Source organism: Carassius carassius, chromosome 17 (assembly GCF_963082965.1).
Source record: "Carassius carassius chromosome 17, fCarCar2.1, whole genome shotgun sequence".
Taxonomy (NCBI): Eukaryota; Metazoa; Chordata; class Actinopteri; order Cypriniformes; family Cyprinidae; genus Carassius; species Carassius carassius.
In genome coordinates, this window is record NC_081771.1 from 33,566 (window position 1) to 45,690 (window position 12,125).

The following is a 12,125-nucleotide window of genomic DNA, read 5'->3' on the forward strand; positions in this document are numbered from 1 at the left end:
TTTCGACCAGGTCATATAGACAGCGTCAGTTATTTTAGTAATAGCTGCGGTTGAGGTATTCATTCACTATCTAATGTGGCCCCTTTATTATGCCCGCATTATAAGCCGGCAGTGTATTCCCAAGCACCAACATATTGCTGCATTTTCCCCATATCACACCAGTGTTGCTTATCTGGGTGCACTGGATTACGATGGTGTAGGAGCTGATTTGGCTCAGCTTTAAAAAATATACTCAACGTACCCGAAAAAACTACTTAATTACAGTAACGCGAGTAGTTGTAATTCGTTACTTCCCACCACTGGCAGCATGGCAGGCAAGGGGTTTAAATCCACGTACCTTGTTTTTGTTTGGTCTGTACTTCTCTCCACCATTAAAAGGCAGCAGGTGCATAAATACACTGTGTTTACTCCATGTAGGTCTGAAAGCTGAGGTGTATATTTTAATTATTGATGAAGATAAGTGCGCAAAGGTCTCTCTCACACACAATATCTCATACATTTTTACAACACTTTAATTTAGAGGATGTTTTCGTCCCAATAATAACGAAAAGGTAGTGAATTTAAACGCACAAGGGTTAAAATTACTGTGAAACCAATCTACCAGCCACCAACATGTAGGCAAATAAACAGCATTCTTTTTCGACTAAACCCTTAAGCAAACCGCAGGGTTTTAGGATTCAATCACAAGCGACTCAAAGATGACAGCAGTTTGTATATTTGCAATTGCCAACTTTAATTTGGTAAAATCATACAATAAACACATTTTATTTTTCGTGCAGTGCACAGCCTCTAAACTAGCACATAAAGCAAATACTCTAACTCTAAGGGCTCCGGTGATGTTCTATCACATGATTTGGTCAATTAAAAGCCTTTCATTGCATGCTTTAAACACTTCACCCATAACTGCTTCTGTAATTAAGACCGAATCTTCAGCCAAACCTGTCAGAGAACACCAACACCAGAGCCCAAATATGCAAACGCAACAATAGAGAATAACCACATGTTTTTGTTACTTAAGATTGCCGTGTGCCAGACATTCACTGGGGGTTCAAAAAAAACAAAATTAGTTGAAAAACAAAAGAACTGGATAATCTGAACACTTTGCACTGATACACGTTTACAAAAATATTTCTGTTACTTTTTCCAAACCTTGGCATGTTTGTTTTTCTTTCAAATTTGGGCCGTCAATTCAGAGTTTGACTGATTGGATCGATTCGTTTAGTCAGAGATACCAATTACAGATGTGGAGTCCAAAATGACCTTAAACATTAAAAAGCTCACACTACCCCGAAAAATATAAGTTTCACGCATACGGGTGACATTCAACATTCAAGTGCCAGTGTTTTTGTACTGTCTTTTGGTCAAGTTACTTGAAACTATCACTTTTAGGCTTATAAAAATAAATATTTTTCAAAAATGCTTAATAAATTACACAAACTAGCAGCAAAAGTAGAATCTAGTAATCTGTGCAAATAGCTAAATTCCCCACTGCTGGTCCCAAATCAATCCTGGTTAACGATTGGAGAACCATTCCCCTTTTGTAAACAAGCTGCGTTTTCACAATCTTCACACACAATATTCAGAAGCTTAAGGACACGCACTCAAGACACTTATATAAAACCCTAGATGTGCAATAAAACAACTTTTGTAAAACTGGATGGGCTTAAGTAGCACCACTGCTCTCAAGTCACCTCAATACTGTCCACGCATCTGCTTCAGGTCACCTTTTCCAAATTCATGTCAAAAGGCACAACACGCTTGAGAGTAAATCTATTGCACTTCTGTTAAACGCATCCCACTCGCCCTCATCAGTAGTGCACTATTAAGGGCGCGCGGGAGTTTGAAAGAACCCTGTCTTTGGCCAGGATGCCATGGAAACCTCCTCCACTACAAACCAACCAATAAGAGTCTGTTTTAGACCAAACCACACCCCTGCAGCTGGTTTGGTGCGGTTCCCGTGGTGTACACCGAATTCTGCTGACCCCAGTCCTCTCGAAGATCCGGGGGTCACGAGCGAGCCGTGTCTCAAGAGTAAAGCCGAGGATGTCTTTCGGAATTCAACGCAGCTTGAAAAAGAGAAAAACAAAAAAAAAAGTGAACAAATGTTTCTTGTAACGAACGTTAAAGCCTGCGGCAGAAATCGGTTTGAAAATCTCCTTGACCAAAACACACGAACACTAGCATGCGGATTCTTCAGAGACGGGCTGGGCTTTGGGTGCCGTCTGCTCGGACCTCACGGTTCTAGAGCAGCCATTAGAACGCTTCACTGCCACGAGCCCACCGTTAATCTACTTCAAGAATGGATTTCGAAGGAAGAAAAACAAATCCAATTGCTACCTCCACGACAGTTCAAGAAAAAAGTTAATCCAACAGCGCTAAACGGCTAGCATGTGGTTCTGAACTAGCTGCGCGGCGGGAGGCAGACGCGGTTCATCACAACATCCTAATTTAAGAGAATTCACTGGAATGGCTTGGTTTCTCAGAAGACTACCATCTCTATTATTGATGCCTGTCCAGGATAGAGTGAGCGAGATCTTTTCCTTCCAACATTCAGTATTTTTCACTCCCTTGTGATAGTTTTACCACACAAGAGAACTGCAGCCAAATCGACGGGGGTCAGGTGACCCCATACAAAATTTCAGTACAAAATGAGGTTGTGACAGACCATCTCAGACTTTGCCAAGGTTTGATTACATCTAAGCTTTTGTTATACCATCCAAACAAATAATTAGAGCGGGGAAAAAGGAAAAAAAAAAGTGAGAGAGCGAGAGAGAGGGGAAGACAACTGTCAGCCAGACATTTAAAAAGGAGAACGGAAAACAAACAAAACACAGCGAGTCTAAATGTAAAGGCACAGTACATAAACAAATGTTTCTCATTTAGTATAAAGAAATGAGATGTAGTGGAAAACTAGAGTCCAAGAAATCTAAAGCAAACTGCTGCCTCCGTTCCCCTTCGGCATGAGACCGTGTCCTGCTACAGTCGAACCTCCAGATATCCCAGCGTCCCCGTGTCCACGGAGGTCAAGCTTCTCCAGATGTGGTCAGAGAATCACAGCTGGTAATGTACTGCAAAGTTCTTCAAAGCTACACAGGGTATATAGTCTGGCTATGGTACATGTGGTTTCCATTCAGTGAGTTTGGCATGGTGCTCCACGGTCATTGTGAGGAGTGAAGAGGTGGAGGAGTCTTAGTTTCCCCACCAGTCCACCTGGGAATAGTTTCCTCCGTAGCCATCACTGCTGTAGAAGTTCCCAAAGCCACCTGAGGACCAGAAACACCAGGTGAGTTACTCAAGAACGGTGTTGTCATGCAGCTATAGTGAAGCAGCAAATCAAGACAAGCCTCCAAGGTCTTCACCTCAATGAGAAACCGATCCTTACCTCCGCCACCAAATCCACGGTTTCCTCCGTGACCGCCAGTGTTGCGTGCGCCTCGGCTCCCGAAGCCTCCGCCGCTGGAGCCGCTGCTGGTCTGACGGTAGTCTCTGGCCCCAAAACCACCAGAAAACCTGAAACACACCAAAGCAGTTCATCAGGATGTCCAGGGGAAGACTGTAAACACAAAAAGCTTGGGGAAAACCTGACCTCTTGGAGCGCCCCCCGCGGCTGCTGCTCTTGTGCTGGTGCTCGTAGGCCAGGCTCTCCAGCCAGGATGGCACTTCCTGTTTAGCCTCCACCAGGATGTCCAGCAGGTCCTTGGTGATGTTGCCATTCTTATCATTGAAGAACGATGTGGCAAGACCTGTGACAACCCAAAGAAACCACGGAATTGAGACACAGTAGCTGTGTGTACATGGAGTCTAATAATCCCATCGTAATGGGACTAGAAGCACAGACAGAATACTAATAAAAATAAGAACTCATGAAACCAGGTCAATCAGACAGATCAGTTTAAAATTGTAAGAGCTGGTTTATTCCTTTTGTAATCCGAGCCAGAAGACACACACACTTGATCGGATCGAAAACTGAAACGAGGAAACACTGCGCATTAGAGTGATACATACCTCGGCATTTTTTGGCTTATTTGCTGTATCTCTCGTTATTTTTTTGTATTAGTATTAAGTGGATGTAACTATGTAGGCTTATATTATGCACAAAAGGGTTAAAATCACATTACATTCTAACATTGAAATCTAAAAACAAAAACAACGCTTTAGTTCAATTTGAAAAATAAAAAGCACAGAATAATTGAGTAAAAAGGCTATTTTGATTCCCCCATTAGTCACTTTACACTCAGTGCTATCACACACACTTGCAGGTTTGCAGTTCAACACAAATATTCAGATGTGTGCAGTGCATTTTATGGAGAACTGTTTCCTGAGAGAGCATCCATCAATGCCGTCTACACAAAGACCGTTTCTATAAAGTGGAGCAGTTCTAACTTTGCAAGGACAGTCTGGTGCTTCTTACTCTGTAAGGCCTGTCACGATAAATTTTGCTGGACGATAAATGGTCCAAGAAAATATCGCGATAAACGATAATAGTCCTTTTAAGACCAGTTTCAACCAATATAATGATAATGGCATAACACAGGTACACCTTTTCAAAAAAACAAACTTATTTTAAGGCAGATTCCGAGCAGGAAATAACATGTTGACTTTGCGTGGCTTAAAATAATTTTGTATGTTATATTATGTTTATATGCCATTAACCGAGAGTAAACATTTTGACCGATGAAGGGGCCATTCACATCATGTCTTTTGGGCACTCAAGCTCCTTATTTCAAATGCGGTATGCGTGCTCATAAGAGAGCCGATCACTTTTTCCAGACACCTCCGCACCACATCTAGTTGAAAACATCTCAGCTGTTCAGAATGACACCAGCGCACCAGGTCATGTGACAAGAACCAACTCGATCCGCTTCCTTCAGGGTGAAATTCCCCACTGCACCCAAACACTGCACTTTCTCTACAGCTGCTCAGTCTCAGTCCTCTGCTAGATTTTCAGATGCGCTCATATCAATTACAGTACATCGATATAAACTATTGCCTCATTACTTATGGATATATTGTACAAACTCTATACCACTCAGCCCTACTGCATATGTGCAGTGACGCCAAAATAGTGTAATGAATCAAGATGCGTTTACTTGACAAGTTAAATGACTCTAGATGGGTTTTGTTTTCTGAAAATAGTTTTTGCAATAAAGCCAAAATATCTGCCAAAGGGGTAAGAAAAATCATCTTGTTTAGCCCTTCTCAAGTTTTTTTTTCCTTACCCTACTGGAAGATATGTTTGCTTGTTTTAAGCAAAAACCATTTGGATAATATTGTCACAACACAACACAAAGTATCTCAAGTCATTTTCTTGTCAAGTAAACACATTCTAATTCAAGAATTTATAGATTTATACTTAAAAAAACAAGGAAGAAAATAACTTTTTGCAGTGTAAACACTACGTTTGGATTCATCAGTCAGAATGAATCAATTCCGATGCAAGCAATGCTCATGTAAACAGCTACAATCATCAACACGTTCGCGCAGTTACCCAGGTTTCCCACACGACCGGTTCTCCCGATGCGGTGCACGTACTCCTCGATGTCACTAGGCAGGTCAAAGTTAATGACGTGCTTCACGTTGGAGATGTCCAGACCACGAGCAGCAACCTGCAGAGCAAAACAGTTTGAGACTCACACCAAAGCATACCAAAGATTAACCAAGAGCGGGCAGAAAGCTTGCGTACAGCCGTGGCTACTAAGATGGGGCATCTCCCGGAGCGGAACTGATGCAGCGCTTCCTCGCGGTCCCTCTGGGTTCGATCTCCATGAATACTGGTGCAGGAGTAGCCTTCACGGTACAGGAAGTCCTCCAGAGCGTCCGCTCCCTTCTTAGTCTCAACAAACACCAAGGTCAGAGATTCTTTACCTGTTGGAGGACATGAAGACCATCAACAACTGAGATCACGCTTCAGTACGGGCAGAAGCTAATGATGGCAACAAACAGGGAGTGACAAGCATTTGGATCTCATAGAAGTGAACTTTACGTTAAACTCTAGACTACTGTAGTCGCAGCCATGTGTGCAACCAAATTACAGCAGTCTTACGGCTTTACAATTCAACATGGCATTGTCTACATCCCACTTCATGCACAGATCCAACCGCAGGAAAGAACCACGGAAAATGAGCATGACTACTTCCAAAGAAATATCGGGGAGGGGGAAAAAATAATTTGACGTCAAGATCCTAACAGCATGAGAACTAGAGCTCATGGGAAGGGAGTGGTTGGAAAACAAACAATGTTTAAGCAAAATGAAGACGTGAGATGAGACTTACATTCGTTCCACTTCCAGTGGACAGATAAACGTCTCTACTCACCAGGTTTTTCTACGTTCTCCCCCGTACTGTCCTGAACCTCATTCGGAATGACTGAATAAAACCAAGACCTTATGATGAGCTTCAACAAAATCAGTTTCAGTCTAAGGTTTACATGGGTTCAGACGAAGCTCTGCTGTCAGGAGCTGGCGGAGCATGCATGCAATTCATAATTATCTCTAGTTTACTGAATCTCATTTTCATATTTCTGGTGTTTAGAGAACCACTGTGACAATAAGAGTCACCTTTCCCCTTGTCCTCAAAGAGTGACTTCAATCTGAATATTAGTTTAACCTTCTCAAACATGATAACCTGTGAAGAGCAGTCTGCCATCACGATCACACTGAGGTGATCAGATGAAGGTGTTCAGAAGCATTTACAGGGATATGTACCTGTGGCATTGAGCAAGTCCAGCAGGAAGGACCTCTTGTCATTTTCTTCGACCCACACCACCTTCTGGGTGATATTCTCTGAAGTAGAACCAACCCTGCCCACAGCCAGGAAGATGTATTCCTCCAGGAAGTCACGAGCCAAGATCTAGGAAACATTAAAGGGTTAAATCACCCAAAAATATCAACCTCCATTCATCCTAGGTGTATATGACTGACTTCATTCTGACGAATTCAATCGGAGTTCCATTAAAAATCTTCCTCACTTTTCCAAGCTTTATAAACAGCGATACACTGCAGAAGGCCTTTACTCACTCCTCGGAGCCGGTTTAATATGGATGGATGCGCTTTATTTGGCTACTTTTGGACTTTAACAAAAGACACTTGCCCATGAGATTATAAAGCTTGGAAGAGCAAGGATAATTTTTAATAGATTCGTCTGAAAGGTTATATACACCCATGGCGCCTTGAGGGTCAGTAAAACACGGGCCTATTTTCATTTTAGGGTGAACTAACACTTTAAACCCCAACACTATAACAGGACAAGCCAGATCCATCTGAAGACTATAACATTAGACGTCTTCAGGCTGAAACGCTCACCTGGATCTCCTTGGGGAAGGTGGCACTGAACATCATGGTTTGACGAAGCCCTTTGGGCGGCATGGTGTCCTGCTCCACGATACGCCGAATCTGTGGCTCGAAGCCCATGTCCAACATCCTGTCTGCTTCATCCAGCACCAAATAACTAACGACAGAAACACAGCTCATTGTCAAAACGGTGACGTATTAAAAGCCAAGGCATTCTTGGAGCATTAAAAGTAACACATGCACAAGATTGGATTCCAGATCACACTTCGTTACAGCAGCACACTGCAGAGACACAGCAGATCTCCGACATACTTGCAGTAGTCCAGGCCGATCTTGCCCCGCTCCATCATGTCCACCAGACGCCCAGGAGTGGCCACCAGCAGATGACAGCCTCTCTCCAGATCACGGATCTGCTGACCGATATCAGCGCCTCCGTACACCACACAGGGACGCACATGAGAGCGGTACGCAACCTACACACGGGAGAACATTAAACACATTCCAACCAACAGAAATCGGGAAGCTCCACTGTGTTCTGGTTATTACCTTCCTGGCCTCTTCGTAGATCTGGAGAGCCAGCTCCCTTGTGGGGGCTAAAACCAGTGAAATGGGATACTGCTTACGGCGGCCATATTTCCCATTTTCCTAGAGACAAGAACACACCCAGTTAAGATATTCGACACAAGTAGAAGCCAGTTCTTTATCACCCTGCAAACAGGAAGTGCTACCTGTGCGCTGTTCTTCATAGCCTGCAGCGCCTCTCCTGGTCCTTCAGTGAATATCTGGCTCAGGACTGGCAACAGGAAGGCTGCAGTCTTACCAGAACCTAGTTACAGCGACAAAGACAGACGTCATTTCAAGCATTTACCACACACACACCCCATGATTAACTCTGCAGACGTCTCACCTGTCTGAGCGCATGCCATCAGGTCTCTCTTCGTCTTGATGATGGGAATAGCGTACTTCTGGACAGGAGTGGGCCGTGTGTACCGGCTCAGGGTTATATTACCCATAATGATCTCTCCCATATCTACATCATGGAACTAAAATACACAAAGATGAATTAATTTAACACATTGAAAATAATGCAAATTAAACGGATCTGGATCAGGTGGCTCACACTCTCAATGTGTGGTGGACAGTTCTGTCCTGTGGCTTCAACAGGAATGTCATCGTATTTCTCAAAGTTAATCCCGGTGTTGCCTCCAGAGAAGAGTTCACTGCAGTAAACCGGAACAAGTGTCAGAAACTCCACTTTGGGTTAAAAACTACACGCAAACTCCAGGTCATGATGATTTAATTTAGAAGATGATCACGAATCAACACCACCACATTGTAACTCCTTCAAATCTAGTGTTAGACGGAGCAGTGTCATGTCACTCACTGTTCCACACGCTCACTGGGAGGCAAGGGTTTGGACCAATCTTCATTGTCCCTCGAGTCGTCCGCCCATCGGCTGTTCCCACCGCCGCCAAAACCTCCTCGCTCGTACCTGCCCAACACAACACAGCTTCAGACAAACCCAGGCCTTACAGAGACCTCCATCACAAGTTATTCGATAAAGCAGGCAACAAATAAAACAAGGAAAGCAAGCGAGCCTCACCGGCCCCTGGATGAAGACCCGCGGTCACTGAAGAAAGAGGATTTCCCGCGGTCAGAGCGGCCGCCGAAGCTGTTGTAGGCCGTGTCTTTTGGGGCGTTCCACCCGCCGGCATCCTTGTTGTCGTAACCAAATCCTAATAAAGAAATGATTCACATCAAAAGCAGCAATGCAAGTCCTGTAGAGAAACAGCAAAGCTAGCGTTCTCAGGCGTGCGGTGAAGACACTGGATGTGATTGCAGGAGTCGCTGGGATTACCTCTGAAGCCTCCTCTTCCTCCGCGGTCGCTGCGCATGGAGCCACGGCCACCGAAACTGCTGCCTCCATTCATACGGTTGTCTCGACCTTCATGATTACCGTTCACGAAGCCATTGCTGCGCCCATCATCCCATCCTCCGGGAGAATCTTTGTGAAAGAGCGAGAGGAAGAAATATTTCCCTGAGTGGAGTCTTTAATCAAAAGTGTTCTTTAAAGCCTGTGGATGACATCTGCAATCTTGCATTGGACATGTGGCTTAAATAAGCCGTCACAATTCCAAGTGTGTGAAAAAAAAAACATGCACACATTTGAGTAGGATGAACTTGTTATCCGATAAGAACAAATGCCCCTAAACTAGGATGGAAGCACGTTTAGTGAATAAAGTCGTCCACGCATCAGAAGTGTGGCGTGACTGCGCTATGAGACGATAACTGGACTAACCAGTGCACGGATCTCCTTCACAGCATCTGAAATGTTGTTCAGGTCGTTCTGAAAGGCCTGAGCAAAGTCTGTCATTAAAGTATTTCTGTATAAATGTCTTCCACGACTGTGTTCCCAAACAGCAGCATCTGCCTCCGAAAGCATTGACACCATTTCTTGTGTTTGATCTGCTCGCTCCGAGCAGGAACTCATTTATCATCATTATTATATTCAGCGGCTGCTCCTAGTGTTCTTCGTGATAATTAGAGACCGTTTATCAGGAACTGAGGATTTTGTTTTTTTTGACTCATAGGAAAGAAATGATGCTTTTTTTCACAATATTTATTACAATATTCCAGTTTCAAAATCACAATCTTCAACAGCACTGGAGCTTTAGGGTTAACTAGACACGTCAAGAAGTGTAATATTACGTACCACTTTTGGAAGCTTCTTTATTCCTTAAATGAGGTGGAATGTAACGCCCTGTGAAGGACAGACTGTTAGCATTGAAACACAACTTTACTTTATCCAGAACAAAACTGAAGATAAAACAAGATCCCAGAAAGAGAGAAGGATGGTATACTCACTTCCAGGGACTCCTTGATCACCGGAGCTCAAGTCTAGAACAGCGAGCTGAAAGAAGAGAGAACCGATGAAGTACAGGACACAATAACCTTAAAACCCTGACCGGGATTAGTGAGGAAACACCAGATCCACCGGCGCTCGAGAACATTAGTCTCCACAAACCAGACGAGATCAGAACTTTATTCAAGCCTTCGGCCTCCTCTCAGAAACACAACATCTAGCTATGTACGGGTCAAATTATACATTTTTCTTTGATGCCAAAATCATTAGGATATTAAGTAAAGATCATGTTCATGAAAATATTTATACTGTAAATATATCAAAACTTCATTTTGATTAGTAATATACATTGCTAAGAACTTCATCTGAACAACTTTAAAGATGATTTTCTCAATATTTAGATGTTTTTGCTCCCTCAGATTCCAGATTTTCAAATAGTTGTATCTCAGACAGATATTGTCCTCCGAACAAACCACACATCAATGGAGAGATCCTTTATTCAGCTTCTGATGATGTTTAAATCTTAATTTCGAAAAGAACTGACTGGTTTTGTGCTCCAGGATCAGATATAAAGACTTGCGAAACGAGATTTAAAACACTCGGAAGATTCGTTGTTCACATCGAGATGATTCGTGTCGGTTTGGGTTCAACTTAAATACTAAAAACCAGTTTCTATTAAGACATGCAAATACCGCATATACACAATATAATCGCAAATGCAGCGAAATGAAGACAAAAGGCCAGAAGAGAAGGCCCCACATCCGCGGAGTAAAGTTTCCCAGCTCGACTGCGACGGAGGCGTTTATTTGAGTCGCGCGTCTAACGCGTTCGCACAGCCGCTTAGAAACGACACTTAAATCTCTAGATTACATGAAAAGCTTCCTAAAGTCCCGGAGCAGAGCCGGCTGATGAAGAGAGCCGCGTGTGACGCGCCGCAGCTCCGCCATCATCCGCGCCTCGCGGCCTCCATCTTAAACACGCGCCGCTCGCGCCGAGACAAAACCGCCCAAACCCGGCTGTGGACCCCGGCTCACCTGCTGGTCCAGACCGTGCACATTCTCGACGGCCACATGACTCATAACTGACGGGTGTTGAGGGAGGATGTCGAACACAAGCGAGTTTCTTTGTTTGCCGGTGTGTCGCTGTTCTCGTGGCTCTCTTCGACGCTCGGTGAGACGTGTAACTCTGAACAAAGGAAACAAAAACGGGTTCCCCCGAAGTACAAACGTTGCTTTAGGTTGAAGAGTTGTATTTTAATGTTCTTCTGTATGTCTGAGGAAGACTTTGCGTCGACGATGATCGGAACTCGAGCTGCGCGTCTCTCTCGATCTGAGCGTGAAACAAGAGCGCAGCGGAAGCCGCGTCACTTTATTGGACACAACAGAAGTCTCGCGAGACTTTGAGCAGCGACGCCACACTGTTTACAACACAGTGGAGATGAATCGAGTTTCTCCAGGAATCCGTGTCATCTGTTGGTCATTTAATGCTGCTGCATTTTATCTGTTAACAGATTACCTGGAAATGCAGTTCATTTGTTCAACATGTGCTAATCAATACTGAGCACAAAACCAGTTATAAGGGTCAATTTTTTGAAATTGAGATGTATCTTAAAGCTGAATAAATCATCTCTCCATTGATGTATGGTTTGTTCGGAGGACAATATTTGTCTGAGATACAACTATTTGAAAATCTGGAATCTGAGGGAGCAAAAAAATCTAAATACTTAAAAAATCATCTTTAAAGTTGTTCAAATGAACTTCTTAGCAATGTATATTACTAATCAAAAATTAAGTTTTGATATATTTACAGTAAGATGTTTACTAAATATCTTCATGGAACATGATCTTTAATATCCTAATGATTTTTGGCATTAAAGAAAAATGTATAATTTTGACCCGTACAATGTATTGTTGTCCATTACTACAAATATACGTCTGTGATACTGATGACTGCTTCTGTGCTGCAGGGACAGGT

General features: G+C 43.4%; 1 protein-coding gene across 1 annotated transcript; it reads right to left on the bottom strand.

The window, feature by feature from the left end:
- Positions 1-708: 708 nt before the first annotated feature.
- On the bottom strand, positions 709-11,509 carry LOC132160662 (putative ATP-dependent RNA helicase an3). The gene is made up of 18 exons (XM_059570291.1): positions 11,186-11,509; positions 10,154-10,199; positions 10,002-10,049; positions 9,147-9,293; positions 8,892-9,024; positions 8,673-8,780; positions 8,409-8,508; positions 8,196-8,331; positions 8,017-8,114; positions 7,835-7,933; positions 7,601-7,761; positions 7,301-7,445; positions 6,704-6,848; positions 5,684-5,865; positions 5,489-5,606; positions 3,587-3,743; positions 3,383-3,510; positions 709-3,263 (listed from the first exon to the last, which is right to left on the bottom strand). Exons 1-18 carry the CDS (start codon positions 11,228-11,230, stop codon positions 3,190-3,192), a joined length of 2,070 nt encoding a protein of 689 aa, XP_059426274.1. The 5' UTR covers positions 11,231-11,509; the 3' UTR covers positions 709-3,189.
- Between the last annotated feature and the right edge of the window lie 616 nt (positions 11,510-12,125).

Bases quoted from the DNA above. Each gene is read 5' to 3' on its own strand.
- LOC132160662 (XM_059570291.1), bottom strand. From the start codon at position 11,230: ATGAGTCATGTGGCCGTCGAGAATGTGCACGGTCTGGACCAGCAG. The intron at 9,025-9,146 runs GTAATCCCAGCG...TTTCTTTATTAG, and splicing joins AGGAAGAGGAGGCTTCAGAG to GATTTGGTTACGACAACAAG. The intron at 5,866-6,703 runs GTACATATCCCT...GTCCTCCAACAG, and splicing joins GGACTTGCTCAATGCCACAG to GTAAAGAATCTCTGACCTTG.